This window comes from Gambusia affinis, linkage group LG05 (assembly GCF_019740435.1).
Source record: "Gambusia affinis linkage group LG05, SWU_Gaff_1.0, whole genome shotgun sequence".
NCBI lineage: Eukaryota > Metazoa > Chordata > Actinopteri > Cyprinodontiformes > Poeciliidae > Gambusia > Gambusia affinis.
This window is the reverse complement of record NC_057872.1, coordinates 18,528,197-18,552,027: the sequence shown is the minus strand read 5'-3', so window position 1 is coordinate 18,552,027 and position 23,831 is coordinate 18,528,197. Positions and strand designations below refer to the sequence as shown.

General features: G+C 35.0%; 2 protein-coding genes across 5 annotated transcripts; one reads left to right on the top strand and one right to left on the bottom strand.

Annotated features, from left to right (window-relative positions):
- Positions 1–1,647: 1,647 nt before the first annotated feature.
- cdc42l (cell division cycle 42, like) lies at positions 1,648–14,752 on the bottom strand. 2 transcript variants are annotated; one of them, XM_044116866.1, is made up of 8 exons: positions 14,473–14,752; positions 11,632–11,870; positions 8,779–8,894; positions 5,966–6,070; positions 5,740–5,812; positions 5,531–5,640; positions 2,607–2,804; positions 1,648–2,507 (listed from the first exon to the last, which is right to left on the bottom strand). In XM_044116866.1, exons 4-8 carry the CDS (start codon positions 6,068–6,070, stop codon positions 2,418–2,420), a joined length of 576 nt encoding a protein of 191 aa, XP_043972801.1. In that variant the 5' UTR covers positions 8,779–8,894; positions 11,632–11,870; positions 14,473–14,752; the 3' UTR covers positions 1,648–2,417. The 2 variants fall into 2 exon arrangements, with proteins under 2 accessions (XP_043972801.1, XP_043972802.1); XM_044116867.1 differs by lacking the exon at positions 8,779–8,894.
- Positions 12,363–22,830, top strand: mlf2 (myeloid leukemia factor 2). Of its 3 annotated transcripts, XR_006370631.1 has the most exons (9): positions 14,009–14,362; positions 15,879–15,990; positions 16,092–16,127; positions 17,164–17,217; positions 17,314–17,442; positions 19,292–19,451; positions 20,377–20,586; positions 21,610–21,740; positions 22,354–22,830. XR_006370631.1 is itself a non-coding variant. In XM_044116865.1 (8 exons), the coding sequence occupies exons 2-7, from the start codon at positions 15,907–15,909 to the stop codon at positions 20,580–20,582; spliced, it is 669 nt and encodes a 222-aa protein (XP_043972800.1). In that variant the 5' UTR covers positions 12,363–12,437; positions 15,879–15,906; the 3' UTR covers positions 20,583–20,586; positions 21,610–21,740. The 3 variants fall into 3 exon arrangements, 2 of the variants coding, with proteins under 2 accessions (XP_043972800.1, XP_043972799.1); XM_044116865.1 differs by lacking the exons at positions 14,009–14,362; positions 22,354–22,830 and adding an exon at positions 12,363–12,437; XM_044116864.1 differs by lacking the exon at positions 21,610–21,740 and having other exon boundaries at positions 13,996–14,362.
- Positions 22,831–23,831: the final 1,001 nt, after the last annotated feature.

Below are 23,831 nucleotides of genomic sequence, written 5' to 3'. Positions count from 1 at the left end.
AAGTCCAATTATCCTGGAATACGTGGAAAAGTTTGATGAAAGTTGGTAGAATCAACTCAACACAGATTTGTTTATCAAAAAAAAAATGCTTTTATAACTTAACTATTATTTCAGTAACTAACAGGAAAGCTCAGTCTAAGTATTTCTAGTTTCACACAGTAAATGAGAAGATGCAAACACTGCTCTTTTATTGAACTTCCTTATTCTCTTTCTATCACTTTCTGTATAGACTGAGGACAAATTTGATCAATTTCTCTTCATGTTGTTCTGAATAGAATGGGCCACATTTCCGATGCTTTTGCATTGATGGGAATAAACGCTTTTAAAAGCATTCTGAGCTTTATTTTACTCTTTTCCCACAAAGTGATATTATTTTTGAACAACTGTGTATCAGAGTCTTTCCTACAATTCATTATCCACCAGCAAGAAGAGCTTCTGTTTACCTCACCGTCTGTAATGTTGCATGTAAAAACATTTCTGTACGCTCCAACACATCAGGTCCGTCCAAAAATACAACAGCTTACCTGAAACACAAACCTGTTTGAGTTACTGTTTCAGATTTTTCCCAGAGTTGCAAAATTAAGCAGTACCGAATGTACTTCTGCCTGACCACTTGTCCCGATCAGTTCCCAGTTGAAAAGCGAGAACCACAACTTTTTCGAGCAAAGTTAAAAAAAAAACATAAACTCAGCTAAATTTGATCATTTCCTTGTCAAAAATCCCTCTGCCAAACAAGAGTAAAGTCTGCAACCCGGGGTTGGGTCTCAGAGTGGGAAGCAGTGATTTTGTTCAGATTTGTAAAACTCTCCTTTATGCAGCCGGTTTTGGTTTTTTATTGGACCACATGTATTAGATGGAACTTTAAGTGCAACGGCGCTGCCACTGCCATATAACCCATATCTGCCGAAAACTAAGGTTCTGCATTACAACTGAGGAGCAGATCTAATTAATGCTGATCTGTCATGTTTTCTGAAAGTGCATTCAAAGGGAAAGGTTGTTGTTCAAGATGAAATTCTACAAAGTAACTTTTACATTAATGCAATCTAGTTATACACTCAAAAACCACAGGAAACGGGATGTAAACATCACACGCTCCCTCCAATGCAGGATCCCCATGGTGACATGTGGTGGTGGCAGCATCATCCTGTGTGGATCTTTGCTTGTGTTTTGGAAAAAAGAAGATGGCAGTAAATGCAGGCCAATGCTGAAAATATTTTAGGGAAATAACTCAAAACATTCAGTGATGAAAAAGACCATTATTATGTGTTAGAGTGGCTTAGTTAAAGTCTGTTTCTGTGATATCCATGGAAACAAGCTGAGCTTGAAGCAGAAAAAGCAAAAATATGTCTGAAGAAAAATCCCAAAAGACTTGCAGATGCGATTCCAACAAAATGATTCTCTGGAAAATGTTGACTAATATGAGGGTGGAAACAATCGTCACATATTTCTAATTATTTTTAAAATGTTTGGAAAATCATGCAACTTTTTACTTTCCCTTCACAATAATGCTCTATTATTTTCATCTACTCCTTAAAATTTAAATAAAATGAATTGAGGTTTGAAGCTGTGATGTGAGAAAATCTAAAAAAGTTCATTTAAAAGTGCTCTGTACTCACACAATTAATTTAACACACAAAACAGAACTCATTTTCACTTTTGACTAAAAAAAAAAGGATTTTATTAAAAATATCCTCTGATTTCTTAAACCCTGAACACTTCTAAAAAGATTCATCACCTTATATCAAGGTTGAGTTTTATCAAAAATATTACACCTTAATTGTTTTCAAACATCAATCAAATCATTGTTGGTCATTTAGCAAATAAAAAAAATAAAAAATCAACCAGACAAAATAAATTCAAGTTTAAAATCAAAAAAAGACTACAAAGATTTCCTAGAACTCAGATATATAAAAAAACCCAACAGGAATTCACTTAACTTTGAGGGAGGTAAACGTGACAGATTTCTTTGGCTTTTCATTAGCTAATTCAAAAGGGCAGGAAAAAAGAAAAAAGAAACTAAAAAGTACCACTTCACATTTCAGTGCCTCTTTAAATGTCTTACCATGTTGCTGAAGTAAAGAACAATGAGGAACTTGATAAAAGAATCTCTCCTTTAACACAAAATGCAGCATAGAATCGTTACAGTAAGCAGTAAGGGAAAAGGGAGAGGGGACACCTGAATACAGAAGGAGAATACAGTAGTTTCTAAAAGCTTTCAGTAAAGGATAAATATTGCATGTTGAAGGCAATATGTTCTCATTTCAGAAGGTACAATCATTGAGCTCGTGTTAAAAATAATAAAATAAAATAAAATCTCTATGGCACCGTTCTTCCGTATTCTGTCCGTATTTCCTTGCTACCAAATGGATGCTTCAGTTGAATTTTCCCTGCGATTTCGCCTCGTCGTCGGCATTTCTTTATAGGAGAACACATTTCCTCTTCGTTTTGATCTCGGGAGGTTCTAGCGCCGCCAGTATGGCCTCATCAAACACGTTCTTCAGCCCTCGCTGTTTCACAAGAAGAAGAAGAAGAAAACAGAGGGTAAAGTGAAGGGTTAGACTGATTATACACTCGATTCGTCACGTTTTGGTGAATTAGCTCCACACCTGCGTGAGCGCAGAGCACTCCACGTATTTGACGGCTTTGAGCTCCCGAGCCAGCTTCTCCCCGCTCTCAGGGAACAGGGGGCGCTGTTTGTTTTTAGCCAGCTTCTCCAGGGTGTTGCTGTCTTCCCGCAGGTCTACTTGCGTTCCCACTAACAGGAAAGGTGTGCTTGGACAGTGGTGAGAAATCTCCGGAACCCACTGGGACGAGAACGATACAAACAATAAAAATTTATTTTATTTTATTTTATTTTTTTTTCTATTAACAAATGGCATTTATCGTATCAATTATCATGAAAAAAATGTTGATTTACAGAGACAAAAGCGTAAATAAATACCATTAAATTTAAAAATATAATTAAATGCTGTTGCTGTGTGCAGTTTAGTGATATAAAATTCTAAGTCCATATCATCCTTATTTTATCTAATATTACTACTCTTACTATTATTAATTATAATTTATTATTATTACTTCAACTGTGGAATATAAAATCCTCACAAACTGTCAGAAAATGCCAACAATCCTGATTTAATTTGGAGAACAAAAAAAAGAATAATTACACAATTATTGTAATGATTCCAAATGTTTAAACTAAAACCTAAATATTGCACACTATATATAATTGAAAATACTAGGATTGCGAATTTGAAGGCAACCTCATCCAAAACAACAGTAAGAAACCCTTTGATAGTAACAACTAAGAACGAAAGAATGATAGTTATAAACAAACAGTTGTTTAAGCCAATTAAATGTAATTGTTTTTATAGCAATTGTGAACTTCAACAACAGTGTTTTAAGCCACTTAGCCTCTTTGAGATCATTAACTGTTTATAAAATGCATTTTTACTTTTTTTTTTTACATAAAAACATGAAGAGAATATTTATTTATTTTGTCCTCAGGGGGGAAATTGAAGCGCATCAGCAGTAAAGTGGCAGCCAAGTGGAAAGCACACAATTACACACAAAAATAAAATATAAAATAGAAGGAGTATAGTAAGCTTCAATCAGGGCATTTTTCAGTCTTGTTTATCAGAACACAATGGTCTTTTCTGTCAGCGATTTTAGCATTTCTACCACTACAGATATGCATCATTCTGGACATTTATGGCACTTAAAAGTCCATCCAAGTGGTAAAATGTGTTCTCCATTTGCAGAGTGTGAATAGATGACACTTGAAATATAATATCCCACTAAATATTGGATTCAGGAAGTTGCAGGTTTAAACAATACTCAACATATTGTGCAGATCTAGCTTAAACACACTCGCAACTGCAAAAAACTATTGAGATACCCCTCCAAAAAATAGTAGATGTAAGTTTTTAGAAAATGTGAATATAATAAAAAGACCTGAAATTGTTTATTTATCTGTTAATTTATTTTTTACACATTTCAGTTTTGGCCCAGGCACACTGCAGCTCTGAACATAAAAGTTTAAAAGTCTGCTAAACGATGTGTGTATTCAAAACAGCATATATTAATGAAAATACACCAGATTACAACACAAGGGTGGATTAATCTTAACATATAGATGCATAAGAATTGAAATCAAATTCAGAGAGTCAAATTTAGTTTTTCCTTTCTACACTTGCTAAAGATCTAAATGTACCACACCCTGTGCTGGGGTTGAGTTTTCACAATTAACCCTGCTGGTCTATACAGGATGAGTCAAAGTATTTCAGTTTTACTTTATAGTACTACACAATAAATCAATAGCAATACACATCATGATAGACAATCAATATCAATCAGTATCAATAGATAATACGTCTGATCCGATATTCAATCATTTTACTGAACTCTGAACCAAAACCGCACAGTATTCTGGGAGATGTAGGCAGGGGAAAGACTTTAGCGGCTTAACCTCTCGGGGTCAACTAAGCAAAGTGAGTGGCATCAACTGACTCACTCACTCTTTTGTTACCTAGCAACAAGCTGTTGAGTAACTGACTCAGCTGCAGTTTTAAAGTTTTGCTGCTGTGCCTCATTAATGCTTAAAAATAAACAGTGTGGAGTGAAAACTGGGGATGAAACAGCAAAGGACACCACCGGTTTTGTTAAAATTTTAGATATTTGAAACAAAAGACTCATCAATAGTTATTGATGTCTCTCTTCTTTTTTTTTATTACTGTGGATATTAAAAGTCTGTGTGTCCAGTTTTAGTATGCCAGGATTTGGTGACTAAGAAAATAACGTTTTTCTTTTACAGAACTTTTTCCACCCTAAATGTAGTCGTTGCTAATCGGAGGTTATGGGTTTAATTCCAGAGTCAGAGTGTACATGAGCAAGACAGTGATCGGCTTTTTTGAATGTGGGACGATAACCTGTACTTTAAACAAACTTCGAGAGGCCAGAAAATGGTAAATATAAGATTTCTACACATCTTTAATGTGTAAATCTCTCACATTTCCACAGTTTTCAGTAGCTATGAGCCAGTTTTAGTATCAATACAAAACATCTCCATGAATTTAAAAAGATTTTTCTTTCTGGTTGATGTTTCCAGGAAGCCCATATTTAAAGTAAGTCTTCTATATAAGAAAACATAAGCACTTCTTATTACAGCAACACAATGACACTGTACTTTCTGCAGCATTTACAACAGTAACTGGTTAGCCTATAAAAAACATCTAGCTTGCTGTGAGAAAAATAACAACAACAATAAAAAGACCACTTGAAACTGCGCAATAACCAAAACCCTCCAGTTTACACACTTCAGCAGATGGTCTGCTCAGTTCCTCCCTACTCACAGTAATAAGGAGAGGTAATAAAACATGACTGTAAACAAACCACACAATCTTGTTTCTTGTTTTTATGGTTTAACATATTGTCTTTGAATTTCCTCAGCTGGATAATGGGTTTAACTGATTTACAAATAACCAGATTTTGTCTTAATTTCCATTTTACGCTCTGATTTTGCTCAATCACCGACCTTTTCTTTGACGTTTTCAAACGACGACGGGGAGACAACTGAGAAGCACACGAGGAAAACATCTGTTTGTGGGTAGCTGAGAGGACGCAGCCTGTCGTAATCCTCCTGACCTGAGAGCATCAAACACAACAACAACAAAAATTATTATTATTATTTTAGTTTGAGTCAAAGAAAACTTACAGACACCAAAACTTTCCAGAGATAATTACCTGCTGTATCGAAGAGGCCCAGCGTGTAGGGCTCCCCCCCAATCATCACCGTCACAGCATAATTGTCAAAAACCTTAGAGAAAAAAAAACAAAAAACAGAGTATGTTGACAAATCCCATTGCAGTCCCACTCAGAGGTTAATGAGTTTAAAACATGAAGAAATATACATGAAGAGCGGCTCTAAAGCTGTGAGTTTACAGGATGACTCATTGTTAAAATGTCTTACTGTGGGCACGTATTCTGAGGGGAACTTGTTGGTTGTGTAGGAGATCAACAAGCAGGTTTTTCCAACTGCACCGTCCCCTACCACTACACATTTTATAGTCTGCATCTGTAATGAAACAGAAGAGCAACAAGTCAGCAAGAAGCTATAAGACAGATGGAAAAGCAGACAAACTTATTTCTGACTTATGACATTCATATAAAGGCAGCACATCAACTTACATCCAACTATTGTCACTAAATTGTTAGTGATTGTTGTTTTCAGACAATATTCAAGTGATATATTCATATTCTTCACCCTCCCAAAGACCAAAACATTTTAATTTTGCAAAATAACACTTCACACTGGTACTGGAAGATATTTTAGATATCCAAATTAATACACAAAAACGAAAAAAATAAATAAAAAATAAAACCCACTTACAATTCAGTTCTTTTATATAGCGCCAATTTACAACAAACGGCGTCTCAAGAAACTTTACAGAGAAAAATGATTTCAATTCAAACAAAACAATCAATAAAAAGCAAAATTACCTTTCAGAAATATCAAAATGTAAATTATTCAACTTATTTTAATTGATGATGCGATTAATTACTAAATTGCTTATTGTGACAACCTTACATTCAACCATAAAAAGTGGCAACTTTTAAATAAGCAAAAATATTTAAAGGATTGTTCAACAATTTATTTAAATCAATGGTTCTTTTTTTTATATAACTACCTCCATAAATCCACTTGTTACACATTTTGAGAAACCCTTTTAAATTGTTCCCATCCTGTCTCCATCTGATGTTCTCAAAAACAAACTAGAAGAAAAATAAAATTGTTAATGGTGGAACATTCTTTTCTAAAACAAAATACTAGGAGTAATTTCCTCCACTAACTACTCAGCTAGTGGTAAAACAGCATCCTCGTGTTGCCAGTCCTAATGAGCGTGAATAATTACAGCAAGGCACTTACAATTGTTTGTTTCACAATTTTATACTTTTTCCAGACAGACGGTTTTTCCAGCAGTTATACGAGTATCTGAACCGCCAAGTACAAAACATTTTCCAAAACAGGGTATGTAGAGACAGGAACGCTCAGGAAATAAACTCTTTGTACAAATTTCACTCTTTTGACAGACTGGACAGAAATAATCATCTGTATGGAAAAGGATTAGGGCTTCTGAAAAACAAAGAATTCTCAGTTTCAACTCAGAATTATTTAGAGTTTCTAATAACCGATTAACAATCGGTTATTTCAAAAACTAATCTCCAGATCAGCTCTACACTATATTGATGTTAAATCTAAAAGAAAGAGCAGAGCTTTCCACATGTTGATGTTAGAAATAAAACTCAATTGGCTGAAAGAAGGACGGATCTGTTAGAATCCAGACCAGAAACCCAAAAATTGCCAGCAGTCTGAACCACAAGAATCGACTCTCTCCTCCTGTTTGTGCCGGTTCTGGGTGGAAGCAGACAAACCCGAAGGGCTTCCTCATTTTTTCCTTTACCAAACTTTACCCTCACATTTAAGTCAGGTGAAATAACTCAAAATTAGACACATTTCCTTTGACATTTCTCTTTTAGTGGCTAGTTTCACATTTACTTGTTTATTTTAAAATGTATTTAAATCATTAAAATGTGTTATTTTTCCCATTTTAGTCTTTAAAATTACATAATTCTATATTGATGAGAACAATGTAAATTATAAAAGTAGTTGTTACAATCATTACAATCGTGTAACGAATCAATCAATCATTACAATCAAATAAATGATTATTTGGTAATCATTTACTCAGTATTACCAAATACGTTTTCAATGTTTCTTGAGTCATTTTTTCTATGGCTACTTTTTACTTTTACTTGACTAAAAAATATGTTGATGTATACAACGTTGGGGTACTCTGCACACCTCTGTGTAAAACTTAAATTAGATCAAAGAAATCACTATAGCCATTTTTCTAAATGTAATGTTTCTCTTGAATAACATAACCCTGCGAAAAACATAAAATCCTAAAAAGTACAAGTGGTTTATTTCTTTCTACCGTAATACTTCTAAGACATTTTCTTGCGACAGTTCAATATGTATACCTCTTATCAGTTGCTTCATCTGAACTAAGTAAATTACAGATGTCCTCAATCAGTAAAAGTAAGAAAATAAGGCTAATCACTCTGACTAGACTTGTTAATGCATGTGGGAACAAACACTACTAATGTCAGAGAGCGGCTTCCGCATATGCCACATACCAAAGATGTAAAAAAAAATGGGGGGAAACTGTAAAAAGACTGCTTATTAGTTCAATGTGATGAAGCGGATACTGCCAACACTTCCGCTAAATGAGCAAAGCTCCGAGATCTGAAACCAAGTAAAACGTAAAGCCTAAACAGTCGATATTCAGAAGTCATGTTGTAAAACAAAAAAAAAACAAAAAAAAAACGACCAACTATGGCTAATAAAACTGAGTAAGGTTTCACAGTGATTGAAAATTGCAATAATTAAATTTAAAACATAATTCTTAGTATCTTTCTCCCACCTAACTCAACCACAAAACAATCCTACTAATGAGAGAGAGAGAGAAAAAAAAACATGGTTAACAAGAACAGAGGTGACAATAACTTACCCAAGGTAACAGAAGTATTAAAATTAATAAGAACACAAGGTAAGGCTAACCTACAGGAAACTTTCACAAACTCAAAAACTGCTGCACTGATATGCACACGCTTCATCTACGTAAATACTTTATATTTCTGGGAGTTGTTTATTCATAAATCCCGGTCTGTGGCAACCAATAAACAACCTATTTTTAATTCTTTATTTTTTGTTACGCTTACCGTTTTTCTACCGACAAGTTAGGCGTTGGTTTCATCCGGGTTTGAGGGTAGAACTACTTTGTGCGCAGCCGCAAACCACAAGACTCAGTTCTTTAGAGGAACTGATATACTGCCACCTGCTGGACATAACGTGCATTACAATCTACAAATCAAATGTTTTAAGAATGTATGTACCAACACACTTTTATATATAAACTGTATATATAAAATTCTAGTGGAGTCTTGTTGCTTAGTGATTTTTATTCATTGCTTTTGTTTTTTTGTATTGTTCTATAGTTTCCGTCTCAGTCGTTATTCTTGACTTGAAATATAGCAACTGGAAAATAGTCTTTTCAGAGAAATTTACCTGCGTTAAAGGACTTTTCTCCAATCATCACAGTCAGTGTTTCACTCAGAAACATTGGAACAGATAAAAGTTAAATAAAACATCACTAAACACTATCTGAGAGTAATTTAAGCATTTTTATATTTTAAGTTACAAACACATTCAAAAAATGATTTTATTCATTCTTTTAAAACTTTTAAACTTTACCTATTTTTTCCTACAATAGCATTTCGCTTTATATGCTTCATTACGTATCTTTTCTATTTTAAATGAGGAAACTACCCCATTTCGTCTTTTCTTAGCGTCATATTTATATATTTTTTTTTTTACTCCGTGTATCCAAACGGTATATTTTCAGGCCTTAAAAAACGTTTTGTGTGCAGAATTCCCACACATTTTCTTCATCGATTATTATTTCATTACACATTAATATTAGATGTAACGACTTTATTTGATCAAAATTTCATCAAAGTCTTTACATTACTCGGTTGCTCCGTGCTTGGACCTGTAAAACGTTCTGTGACGTTTTTCCAGATGTACTCATCTTTCTGTTTCCGGCAGGTGACACCTGTGTTTAAGGCTCGAACTTTGTGCACAGTCCAGACTGTAAATAAACATTTATTGCTCCTGTTATGACGCAGCCGCGTATCACACAAGAACAGAAACACCTCCCTTTGTGACCAGCAGGGGGAGGTGTTTCAAGTGTTAGAGTTTGTGTTTTTAATTTACTTTAAAATAAGAAAAGCTGAAATTACTTTTAAGTTTCAGAACAAAATAATTGAACAAAAAACACTTTCTTGAACAGAAAGAGGCTTAAAGAGTCATTTTTAAATTTACAAAAGGTGCTTAAAAACAAAACATTTGATTTATACTGTACAAACTCCAAATTTTAGCATCAAAAATACAAACAAAAAATAAAAGCATAATATATTCTCCTTTGTTTTCCCACCTTTAACGCATCATTTTTCCAATCCTAGTAAAATATAATTCTTAGAGAACAGAAAATCTTTTAAAAAGTGGACGACCCATACAAGTGTTCACACCCTCACTCTAATTAAACCACATTTTAATTGAATTAGACCTGTGTAATTCAATTGAAACTTTTTGCCATGGTGGCAAATTTTAAATTAAAATTATAGAAACAATTTTATTCATTTTATTTTTATCTGCTCAACAATAAACTACGCAGAATATTTTGCTCTAGTTTGTGTGGAAAAGGGATCACTAAATAACTTTAGAGCTGAAACAAAGTCTCACTGGTTTGAAGAAAACAAAACAAAATCAGCAAATGTCAAATTCTTCAAGTTGAAAATATATGTCTATTTTTTTCTGAACGGGATCACTCATTCTTCACCAATTTTAATAAATGGACCAAATCTTTTAGTAAAAGTCACTGGATGTTTGCAGTCCCATTTACTGTTAAATTAAATTAAAGTAAATTAAATTAAAAAACAAGGTTGCAGTTGAGGGCTGTGCAAAATCATTCCTGGGGCCTTAAATGGCCCCTGGACCTCACTTTGGACACCCATAATTTAGAGGCTCTGGAAACCTTTCCAGGTGTTTTGAGTTAATTAGCTGATTAGGGTGTGATAAAATGAGCTTCCAATGTTTAACTTATTCACAATAATCTTAATTAAATTAAAATAATATAATAATGCAAAAGTTTTTGCAGTACCCGCTGGCAACACAAGAGGGCAGAGCTGAGGTTAATGTATCAATCCAACAGGGAACAATAACACAGGTGAGAACATATATACACACACGGGTTATTAAGGAACAGCTGGAAATAATTACAGAGGAAGGAGGCGACACATGAGACAGCAGTAATGCACCTTAAGTTATTTTCCAACCACCATAAAACAGAAGGAGGTGACACATGAGACAAAGGATGAAAGAAAATAAAATACCAACAGATGAAATCGTCACAGTCATAACCCTACATTCAAACTGAATATAAAAAATTAACTCATATGAAGTAATTGATTCAAAAGTAGAGGAGGTCATAAAAATGTCAATCAGAAACCTTCTTCTTCTGTCTTTTCCTCCACAAAGAAAAGGCTGATGTGAACAAGTTTACATCACATGTCAATCAGGCACGTTTGGATTAAATTTCCTCACATACGTACCACATCAGCAAACGGCTGAATGGTTACCATGGAGATTAAAAGATGTTTGTTCACTACATCATGGATAGTGAATCAACAATTGAATTTTTGTTTCATTTGAAGCCCTCAACAACTTCAGACATACTCATTTACATCAAATATAAGCCAATGGTAAATTGGATTATTTTTGGCTTTGGGACATGGTGGTACATTTTGGCACACACCTAAAATTAAAAGATCCAACTTTGCCAGAGGTATGAATAATTTTAGGCTTCTGAAAACATTTCGACTCAGCAACAACAAAACTAAACATCTGTCATAGTCCGCCTGATCTGAAAGCATCAACAATAAGAAAAACAGGAGATCATTTGACAAAGAGATGTACAAAACTGAAACAATACTTAAACTTTTAAGGACACTTACCTGCTGTGTCAAACAGGCCAAGACAGTAGGGTTGTCCACTAATCTCTACCAGGACTGAATATTGGTCAAAAACCTTAGAGCATAAACAAAAGCAACAACATAGAAAACCACATTTTATATCACTAACTAAATAATGAATTAATTTTACAGCACACAAGTGGCCTGTTGTGTAGGTGATCAATAAGGAGGTTTTTTTGAGCTTCACTGTCTCCCACCACCACACATTTTACTGTCTGCACCTACGAGGAAACACAAACAGAATATAAATGTGCTCGAGCAAAAACAGACGTAAACACGTCAACATTCTAACCACAATGGTTAAAAATATCTTCATGCTGCAATAAAGTGAAATAGATAATCTTGTGTGCTTCTGAGACCATTCAAATGCAACTTTGATAAAAATCTATTTCTTGTGATTACAGGTTAAATTAATGCTGGATGAATGTTTCTCTCTGGAAAGAAAAAAAAAATTGTTTGTATTCTGTCTCAGCCATCATTTTTTATTTATGACTTGGTTATTTACTTAGATTTTTCCACTTTAGTTTATTTCCTGTCTGAGTTAATTTACTCTTTCTTTGTTTCCTTAGACTAGTGTTTCTTTCAGCCAGTCTTAGACTCTGTTTTGTCATTTTCCTCCTTTTCATCTTTCTCAGCCTGCTCCTCTTCCCAGCTGTTCTCTATTTTCTCCTCTGCCTGCGCTTTCCCTCCAGCTGTTCCTCATTCCTTGATTAGACCTTCTGTATAAAGACCAGTCAGTTCTCTGTTACCTTGTTGGTTCCTTTCTGTTCTGTGTCATCTGGTTTTCTGTAAGTTATTCAGTCTCCTCTTTGTTAAACATTACCAGTCATGAGGCTACTGCAGACTGCTGTCTGCATTTTGGTCTAATTCCTGCACATATCATGACATAAACACTTCAAATGTCAGTATGAAGCAGAATTAACAGTTTGTTTAAAAGTAGCTCTAGTCTGGTCTCTAAGCAAATTAAAATCAACCACAGAGCCTCTTGTTAGCTCTGGCTATTTTTTTTTAAGTTTCTTGTGTGTTTTTTTTTTTTTTTTAAGTTCTTTCTGTTACTTTATGATTTGTGGTTGGAGAAAATTGGACTCAGCTGCCAAATATGGGGCTAATTTAATTTCTGATTTATTAACAAAGAACCGAATTAATCTGTACAAGAGCAAACACTTTAATTCATTACAAAGATGAAAAAGGAAAAATTAAAAACATGAACGAGAGAGAAAACAGAGATGGCACTTGGACTGCTCTTCAGCTGGTTAAGAGTTTTGACAAACTTTGTTGTAATTCTTCTCTGCCAGTTTTCTCAAAACATTTTCAGTGTGTTTTATATAAGCGGAGCATGCAGCTTGACCCAAAAGAGAGAAGTTATCCTTTTTCAGATGGGAGTGTTCAGTTGTAGTGTCAGGGTCATCATGTGCATTAACAGAGAGCAGCTGCAGCTCAACGCCTCTCTAAACACTGCCTGAAGCTCATGAAACATCGGCCAGATTGCCTCCATTACAAAACGGACTTTATTGAGGGTAGTGTAATAAAAGAATAAACAATGTTATCTACGACTAAAATAAATGCAAAACAGAAAAGCAAACAAAAGAACATTAAAGTATATTTGCATGTTCAAAGGAGCGAGTAGAAGTATGAATGTATTTTTACACTCACTCCTCTTACATCAACAGCATCATCCAATAAATTACAATTAATATCTTGTTAACATGGCAGTAATGCTGAAAATGATCAAGACCATTTCTTAAAAAATGTTGATTTAATCCATATTTTTGCTTTGGATAAAACGTTTATCTCCATTCAAGTTTGTTTTTCTTTTTGTCTTTTTTTGTAACTAAATTTAAAATCTTATAGTTAGCTATTTTGATATTATTGAAAAGTTTATTTTAGTTAATCAATTCATTAAGTGAAACACATTAAATAGACTAAATACACAGACATATTGTGAAGCCTTTATTTCTGTTAATTATGATAATTGTGTGCTTAGAGCAAATGAAAACATAAAATTTAAAAATAGAAATATTACATCAGACCAATAAAACCTTTTAATACATTTAAAAAAAATAACATGTGAACTTCAGACTAGAATTTGAAGTTGACATATTCAAGTGTAATTGTGTGGTATTAAGGGTAAACTGTAATTCCTATAATTGCATTTAAATGATTAGTATTTTCTGTTTAGTGCATTGACATAGCTATATTGTTCTGGATTAGCAATGTGTAAGCAACAAACTGAAACGAGCTTCTAGTTTGAATAAATGAGTGTTTTTATAGAGCATATACGATCTTTTTCTATATCACAAACTTGTTTGAATAATGTATAATTATTGTGAAAAGTTTCTTCGGAAATGATGTATTTTGAAAAGCAAAGGAAGTCACCTTCGTTAGCTTCGATGCTAGCTTGTTAGCAGCGGTGTTTTCCTTTGTTACGGGACGGACTTCCGTTTTCAATGTTTGCTCCAGGTTTCTGGAATTTACTGTCTAGTGACAGTTTCAGCTAGAGACCGCGTCGAGAAAGAGATACAGCTACTGTGTCGTTTTCTCCGGGAAGCAGCCGGGCTAAAAGTCCAACATTTCAGCCCGACCTGAAAGTGAGACTGTCACTCTTTCTCTACGTCTCTTTAACTCAAGTTAGCTGGCTAGCATCAGCCAGCTGAGTTAAACCGCTTAGCATGTTCCGCTTCTTGAATGACGCCGAAGACGATCCCTTCATGATGTAAGCATTGACTTTTACTGCATTTGGTCTGAACTGTGTTATTTATGTTGTTGTGCAATGCCGGTGCAGTGAAGTTGCGTTTTCACAGCGCCCTGTTGAAGGTAGCCTACCTTTCGTTATTGTAGCCAGCTGTGGTGGGGGCCTGTAGCGGTCCACCATATTGGATAGACAATGAAGCGAAAAAAATAATAATTAAATAAATACACGAGAACTATCAGTTCCCGAAAGTAATGCGTTAAAACACCAGCTATAGCAAAATCCAATCAACACCACATTTCCTGTTGTTTCTACTTAGCTATTTTTGAGCTAACGGGAGCACATTTCTGGTCTTTTCTGGTAATTTCTCACCCTGCATATTTACATCAGCACGTCACTCTGCTCGACTAAATATATGTAAAAATTTTTATTTTCTTACTTAAACAGGCTAAATAAACACGATTCTTCCTGAAAATCTTAATTTGATTCATCATTAGTTTTAACATCTTGAATCTGATCAAAATGTTGGCTCTGTTTTGGGGAAGTAGTAGAACGAGTATTTTTATTGGCTGTTTAATTGGAAAAACAAGTAAATGCAAGAGATATTTTATGTAGGTTTGCATTTGAGCACCCTTTTATTGATACATAGTTGACATAAAAAGACTCTAGTCATAATGGACCGAAAGTTTTATTGCAATATTTTGTGGTACAATTGTTATGAGTGTCAATAAGAAACTATTTTTTTAGGTTACTTTAGGTATATGTGTGACTGAATGGCACGGCAATCAGTTCAAATTCAAAAATACTTTATTGATCCCAAAGGGAAATGAAGTGTGGTTTTTAACGCATTACAAGGTTTCCCCCAGAAAACGTGCTAAGCCTGGTGATTAGATGCTAGGGCAGTCATTCATCCAGCGGCCCATCATGTTTTAAAGTTTAAAAATGTTTAAAGTTGACAGGAAATTTGAAAATATTACTTCATAATTATGCTATTGGAGGATTAACGCCTGAAGACCAACCATAAAGTCTTAAAAAATGCAAACATTTTAAAAATATTTTTAAAAAGGCAATGTTTAGTCTGGTGGGGGCACAAGTAAAGCCTGGTGACCCGCCAGGCTTGTAAAACTTTGGGGAAAACCCTGCATTAATTGAAAATTCTTCAGAGTCATTGTACATGGAATAGCAGTCTGTATTACGGCAAATTTGCAGAATCCAGTTTGATGTTGTGGAAAATGTCTCCAGTTTACACCGCACCGGGGCATAAAGCTAAGCTAAATGGCTAAAAGTCTCAATATGGAAAGCATGACCTTTACATGTATGGCCATTTGTTTTTATACATCTTTGTGCTATTATATACATCAATCTCTCTTTAGTCATGTGTCTCAAGGTGCTGAAACTGAGATGGTTGTGAAATAAGAGCTTGGAAACACCCATAAATATTACTGCGTTTGTTACTCTTTTTCTGTCTTGTTCATTTGACCTGTTTTAAATCCAGTTCAGGCAGCTGAACTCAGTGACTTACTGAACTGTTTTCTTCCAGGGATCCGTTTGCTGCCCACAGGCAGCAGATGAGGACGATGTTTGGACCATTCGCCATGGATCCGTTCGCTCTCACCCCCCAGATTCAGCCGCACCGTGTGGCACGCAGACAGGTAACAGGCTGCTGCTGCGGCAACATCTTATCTGTTCAATCCCCAAATTAGTGTTTTTTTTTTTTATTTTCTATGTTTTTAACATGAGATTTGTGTTTTAGGCGGGTCCACTGGCTCCCTTTGGCATGATGGGAATGGTGGGTAACCGATTTATTTACTCTTCTCAAAAATTCTCATCTATTTTATTTCTGTTCTCACAAAAAGCTTAGGTAAAAGTAGGTACATTCTGTGTTAAAATAAGATTATTCATATATTTGTGATATGGTTGGAGATTTTAGACAAATCTTCGTTTAATTTCAATTTAATTTATGCCACTAAGTTTTCGCCACTTCCTTGCTATTGTTAAATTGTTTTCTAGCTTGAAAATGTAGAGTTCTTTAGCAAGCTGAAACAAATCACCAGTAACTCATTACATGGTAAAGCTGTGTAACAACAATTAACTCTATCAGAGCTGAAAAACATCATTTTGAGTAAACAGTTATATTTAACTTGCTTCAAGTGTTAGATAAGTTAAATTGAATTTATGTCACTAAGGTTTTCTGTAGTTTAAATTTAAATAATCTTAAAAACGTCATAAATTTATTACTAAAACTCAAAAGTTTAATAATATATTTTTATTGTCAGTATTTTTCCTCTTTGTTTTTGTATTTATTGTTATATAAAACAGATTAAAAAGAGTTTATAGGTGTACATTGGCAAGGAATAGGTAACTACACTGATGTATGTCCAGTTATTGTTTCCGGTGTCATTATTACTATTGTTATTATTTCTATTAATAATAATAACAACAATTTCTTATCCTGTTATGAGAGTTGGCTTGTAGTCATTTTGTCTATTTAATATAGTTTATTTGTTGACTCTTTAGCACAGTGCATGAGTGAACAGATGCATGAATGTTAACATGGTTTTTATTCCAAATGTTTGATGATTTGAGCATCGATATATAATATATTTCATTAAATTATTATAAGGGGTAGCATTAAATACATGTTCACTTCTTCCTACTCCTTTCCAAACAGAAAAATAGTGCTGAGCTAATCATTTTGTTCCTGGTTATGTATTCACATGTTTTTTTTTCTGTCCTATTGATTGCTTATTTTCTTGTCTTAAATAAATCAAGAACCCCTGTATTAAAGGAAATGGATATTATAAAGCTTTCCTCCATGTTTGCAGGGAGGCGGGTTCATGGATATGTTTGGCATGATGGGAGAAATGATGGGAAACGTGGTAAGCAGCTCTGTCAACCATTAACCTCAGCTGTGAAGACAAAACTGTTCAAGTTTAACTTCAGCTTTTTTGTTTTGTTTTGTCTTCTTCTCATAGGAAAGAATGTCCGGATCGCCAAACTGTCAAACATTTTCCTCCTCAACAGTGATCTCGTATTCGTCCACAGACCCTGGAGCTCCCAAAGTTTATCAACAGACGAGTCAAACAAGAACAGGCCCCGGAGGGGTAGGAATATATTAACATTTTTAGCTGTTTTTCCAAGGCTGGCCTTATATTACCATGTAAGAAGGCCTGATTTACACCTGTCTGAGCGCCGCGCCGTAACCGTGTGTTTATACAAGCATGAACAAATTCTTCTGGCCTTAGTAACTCATGAGAAACCACTAGCTGTACAGACAGGAGATAAATCATGAGCAGGATAAATCATGAGCAGCATAAATCTCAGTTATACAAGCATTTGAGTTCTGGTTTGTTCAGAGTTCAGGTAGGGCTGGAAAAATGTATCGCCACAAGGGTTTCATATCAGTAGATATCAATAATTATTGATTAGGTTTTTGTTTTAAATATCTGAAGTACTGCCATATAGCCAGTACTTCAGTATTGCCATAGTAAGTAGTTACATGTACTAAATTACATTTACTTGAGTAATTTTCTTTAAAAATGTACTTTTAGGAGTATTTTTTCTATGCTTTACTTTTTAAGTTTACTTGAGTAATTTTATTATGAAATATTATAATAATCTTACTTGAGTGAATTTTCTGGATTCTTTATAAAAAAAGCAAAAAACATATTTTAACCAAAAATTTACCAGGCATAGATACACACCTACAGTTTTTGGTAAAGTTTCCTTACTTTTTTAAAGAAACTGATTTGGAAGAACTTTCTTTTGCCCGATTTTTTTTTTTTTTTTTTGTTACATACATAAATTGTAGTCATTTTGGTCCTTAAAATACCAAAATTTCCACAAAACTTTATATTTTGGTTAATCTGATTAATGTATTTTTGAAATATTAAATGAGTGACAATTTGATCAGTTACTCAGTACTTGAGTTGACTTTTTGCCAAATACTTTTTACTTTGGCTTGATTAAAAACATTTTGAAGTAGTGCTACTTTTACTTTAAAATTGATTTTTAAAGTAAACTCTACCCACCTCTGCAAACTGTTGGTGTGAACTTTCCTGTTTTATCCACGAAATTGTTTCCACGTCGTTGATTTTTAATTTTAAGCAGTTATGAGACACAGTGGCGAAACCTTAAACTGCCGCTTTGCCAGTTACTGAACATGTTGTTGCTAGGTAACCAAACAGTGAGTGAGTTGCTAGACAACCAAAGAGTGAGTGAGGGAGTTAGTTGATTCCACCAAACTTGCTTAGCTCTCTGTCAGAGGCTGAGCTGATTAAAGTCTTTCCTCTGCCTACATCTCCCAGAATGCCGTGTGGTTCTGGATCGGAGTTCAGTGAAAATCTTCTATAAATTAAAAATGCTTTTTGTGTTGAGTTACGAGATTTAATTTCCAGTTGGGATCAATAAAGTGTTATTGAGTTTGAATAGTTCATACAAAACAAACATTACAGAGTAACAGGTATTGATCTTCAAAATAACCAACAAAAATGAATGAAAGAATGAAAAATAACCCAAGCGGTGTCGCAACAAAAAACTTAATTAACATATGTGGGTTATGTTACTCTAAAAGTCTTTTAACTTGATATGCCTTCTTATTATTTTCGTTTTCTATAATATTCCTTGTTTCAATATTTTGAGTAGAGGTGGGAGAGAGAGAGAGAAAAAAGAACAACAAAAAAGTCAGAACAAGGAATAAATAAGTAAATAAATTAAGAATAACTAAATAACATGTTTTGTGATCTTATTAGTGGGTTCTCCCATTCCCCCACTCCTCCCCTGGTTCTTGTTTCTGCATTGGCAGTAACTCAGCATTAGAACATTCAGTTTTCTATAAGACGTATTATCCATTGTTCAAGTTACTATCACGATATTATTGATTTATTGCCCAGCTCCAAGTTCTGGTCATCGGATTGTTTTGTGAACTGCATTTCTTGCCATTTTTCCTCTCAGATCCGTGAGACACGGCAGTCGATGAGGGACAGCGAGAGCGGCCTGGAGCGCCTCGCCATCGGCCACCACATCGGGGAGCGAGCGCACATAATGGCGCGCTCACGAAACAGGCGCACCGGAGATCGAGAGGAAAGGCAAGACTTCATCAACCTTGATGAGAGTGAGTACGAGTGCTGATTATGTTTTATAAAACAAGCTTCTCTTTGGCTCCTTAGTGAGCTCAGAGTTCATATGTGTGCTTGAAATCCTTGAAGTGCTTGATTTCTATACAAAGTCCTTGAAAGTGCTTAATATTCAAACTGCACTGTTTTGTGAGAAAGTGCAATCTAGCATTTGATTAAAAGACCAAATTTGGAAAACGCTTGCATTTGAAACCAAATATTTTCATAATAAAAGGCTTTATTGCCTTCTTAGTGTTTTATCTGTTTTTAATGTGCACAGTTTTATTTTGTCTTTTATATCCTTGTAACGTTCAGCGATTTACAAATAGTTATTACTGTTATTATTTGTGTTAATAAAAAGACAGACATTTTTTTCCCCGTTGTCTGAAATTAAATCGGACTAAACTTTTCTTGTTTCAGATCAGATGCAATTCTAAAATTTATTTCTAATTGCTAAATGCCAAAAAAACTTAGAGAACATTTCTTAGAGATTTTCTTTGTAATTTCTGTGTGCAAGTATTTAATTTAAGCAGAAAGGTCATTTAGCTTAACATGATTTGTTTGGATTGTTTCAGTGTAATGAATATTTATTATTCCTGATGGCTCAATGACTTATTGATCTGTGTATGGTAATTTAAATAAATGTTTGCTTGTATTTTTTGCGTTAAAAAACATTATTAATTTGTTAGTGTTTTGTTCTTGGATCTGATTGGGTGTGTATAAGAGTTGTTATATTTTGGTACTCATTACTCCTGCTGCAGAATGTAATTGAAAACTATCTTTTTCGTAGTTTATTTAATTGTTTTTATCTTAGTGTGAGGTAAGTTACCTTGAAAATGCTTGAATTGAAAACCTTACAAACCCTGATATGTGTATATAAGTGTTGGGGAAGTCCAGTAAAATTTCAAACCTCTTTGTCTTCAGGTGACGCAGCAGCGTTTGATGAGGAGTGGAGGAGGGAGGCAGTACGATACGTCCCCCCACATGCCCGTGCGCTGGAGTACGGTCAGGACCCGCGCGGAGGAGGGCAGCAGCTGGCCCTTCCTGCCCCTTCCAGCTCTACATCCCCCCATCGACATGAGTCTCCTCGACATCGTCAGCATCCCACCCGTCCGCGTTACGACTGGTGAGAAGGTAAGGTCGACCTGCCCCGGGAGAGGAGTTCATTCCGATGGCGCTCTGCGTTTTCAGGTCATGGTGGGTTTGTTTACGGTTCGTTTGGTTTCTGTTCCTGATTCAGGAGCCGACTGCTGGAGTTTGTAAGTTTTAACTGTTAATGGGAATACTCAGGAACAGACTGTTACTTATTTCATGTTCGAAGGTGCACAGTAGGGAATCTGTGAATTTTCGAGCAGTTGCAGAAGTCTCTATGCTGATAGGAAAACGATCGCTGTTATCTTATATTCAGGTCTGCTTTGACCTTTGAAGAGTGTTTAGAGTCCCAACACAGAGTTTTCTCGCTCTGTGTTATAGTAACGGTGCGCATTTATCATGTTTATAATTTATTATCATACATTTCTTATAAGAATTTTGATTTATTATTGTTATTTATTGTAAATTCCAATTAATTATACATATATTTTTTTAAACTGAACAGTTTGTATTGTTGAGAATAAGTTTTACTATTTCCTCCACTCTGTTCATTTATTCAGTAAATATCAATACATTGGAAAATATGATTAAATGCCGTTACTGTGTGCAGTTTAGTGAGATGGGGCTATGATTGCTGTGTCATGCATAAATGTGTCACAATAACTAAATTAATCACATTATATATTAAGATGACCTGTATATTTTTTGAAGGGCATATTTGTTTAGAAACATCAGAATCAATTTTAATTACAGTTTTGGTTGTGAAGTTTTTTTCTGTTGTCTTATTTTGGATGTTCAAAGTATCTTCCAGTTTCAGTGTTTTGTTCTTTACTAAAGTACAAATTATTGAGAAGGCCAGCTTGCAGCACTGTGCCTTATCAATACATTACTTGAAAATGGTCTCAAAACATTATTTTTTGCAATAGTTACAAGGGCAATTTATAAGTTGTTCTTGTCATCCATTGTTATAAAACTCTGGTAGCAGTGACAGTCCAGTCTTTCTGGGATTCTCCCAGTTTACCTTGTAGAGACATTCTCAATTTTTTGCCATTTTGTTTTCTGTAGATCGTTTGAAGCTGACTGAGGTTGAAAGGTCCGTGTCAGGAGATATTTCCGGAGGTGATCAATTGGATTTAAGTCCAGACTCCTGCGGTTTCTCCTTTGATTGTTGTCCTTTTGTCTTCAGAGTTGTGCAGGCATGTTTTGCACATTTTTCTCTTGTTACTCCATTCTATTGCTTCCAACAACAGCTCAAGCTATTAAAAAAAAAAGTTTGTGTCTTTTGGTGTCTGAGCCGTTTCAAAAACCTCCTGATTGTTGGGACACTACAATGTTTCCTAGCAACCCCAGCCAAGCCCAGCCCTGTTACCTAGCAACTCCAGCGGAACTCAAGCACATTTGGTCAGCAGTTTTACCACTGCATAATGGCTGCAGAACAAGACAAAAGTGTTTTGTTGTTGATTGACCATCCAGAAACCACTTGCTGTATTTCTGCTAGTTAGACAGGAGGCTCCAGTTCTGCTTTTCAAAGATGTATGTGTGTCTAATTGCGCATCTGTTTTCAGCCATTTTCATGTAAGAGAGGGCATGTTCAGCAGCAGCTTATTTGGATGCAAAGCAACATAATGCCCTAAAACAGCTCATTCTGAAAGGAGCTAAAAATATACAGAACAGAGCAGACTAAAATCTCATCATCTCAAAATGATTTTGTGATGTACAGTGTTTTGTATCTCTTTATTTCTGGAAAAAGAATGAATTTTGAAATTAGAAGCATGTCGGACTGCTCTGATGTAATCTCCGTCTCTGCAGGTGTCCCACTTTTCAAGGAAGCAGATGGAAGGAACTGAGGGAGAGCTTCCCCCGATGCTGTGAAACACGCCGAAGACGGAGCTGCCCGTCATTAATGTTTGATATGACTGGACTGTCTAAACATGTGCAACATATTAAACACACACACACACACACACACACACGATCAACAAAATATAACACACTCTCGATGGCTACATTTTCAGATCAACTTCTGTACTGTTACATAGAGCTATACAGATGCCCCTGTGCAAACATGGGTGAAAATCCACTCACTTTATATATAAATATATACTCATTCTCAAAACTTGACATGTCTTTTACCCGCTGCAGTTCGCTGCTGCAGTATCCAGTAATTCTGCTGTACAGTCCATTTTATGTTTGTGAGGGCACTAGTGTGTCTGTGAACTGAATTGTATACTGTTACCTAATTAATCTAACTAAATAAAAGTTCATTAAACATTGTTAGATAATTGATAAATGTCTCTTGTGATGTTTTGGGTTTGTAAATCTTAAATGTGTGGATCAGGTGACGCTTGCTGATGGTGTTTGAACTTGTCCTTGTTTGGTTGCATGACGTCAACAGGCCCAGGTATAATTAAGAAGAGGAAAGAAAATAATCTAAAGCAGAAAATTAAAAATATAAAAGGTTTATCATCTATTTGCGCCCCTTGAGTCAAATCATTGCAGAATCATCTGTCTATAAAATCACAGCAGCAAGTATTTTTGCTATAAATGTTTAAAACTCAGTCGTATCGGATTGTAATGTTCGTCTTCAAGCCTTGGTACAGATTCTCAATTGGATTTAGGTTTGGACTTTGACTAGACCATTCTAGTTCAATTAAGACCCACAGCAATGTGCTGCTACATTTCTTTACCGCAGCCCTCAATCAAACCTCTGAGGCCTTCCCACAACTTATTTGTACTAAAATTATACATAGGTATACTGTTTTTGTTAGTGGAATAGGGGGAAAAGGGTCTGAGCATAAATGCATGCCAGACTTTTCAGAATTTGTTTTGAAATGCTCTACGTTGTGTTGGTTGATCGCTTAAAATCCCCAAAGGTTTTAAGTGATCTTAAAGTGATTGGCTGTAACTAGACCAAAGGTTCAACAGTCCTCCAAACGTGAGTGTTCATGTCATGTGGCTTCTGGGGATCGAAAGATAAATGCATGCCACACTTTTCAGATTTTTATTTTCAAAACTCTTGAAATGCTCCAGCTTGTCTTGGTCAATCCCCTCAAAATGTGCTGAATTCTTTTGTAACGCGTGACAAAGCGTGCACTTCATGTGGCTTCTGGGGATCTAAATATAAATGCATGCCACACTTTTCAGATGTTTTTGAAATGCGTTGGATTGTCACATAAAATTCTCATAGAATATGTTGAATTTTGTTATGACGTAACAACAGACCTCCAAACCACGAATCTGTACATGATATTGGAAACGGAGAAACATTTTCAGACAAATCACCCATA

Coding starts and splice junctions, on each gene's coding strand:
- cdc42l (XM_044116866.1), bottom strand. CDS start 6,070: ATGCAGACTATAAAATGTGTAGTGGTAGGGGACGGTGCAGTTGGAAAA. Junction 2,805..5,530: donor TTGAAAACGTCAAAGAAAAG/GTCGGTGATTGA, acceptor TTCTCGTCCCAG/TGGGTTCCGGAGATTTCTCA. Junction 2,508..2,606: donor AGTGCTCTGCGCTCACGCAG/GTGTGGAGCTAA, acceptor CTTGTGAAACAG/CGAGGGCTGAAGAACGTGTT.
- mlf2 (XM_044116864.1), top strand. CDS start 14,319: ATGTTCCGCTTCTTGAATGACGCCGAAGACGATCCCTTCATGAT. Junction 15,991..16,091: donor ACCGTGTGGCACGCAGACAG/GTAACAGGCTGC, acceptor TTTGTGTTTTAG/GCGGGTCCACTGGCTCCCTT. Junction 19,452..20,376: donor CTTCATCAACCTTGATGAGA/GTGAGTACGAGT, acceptor CTTTGTCTTCAG/GTGACGCAGCAGCGTTTGAT.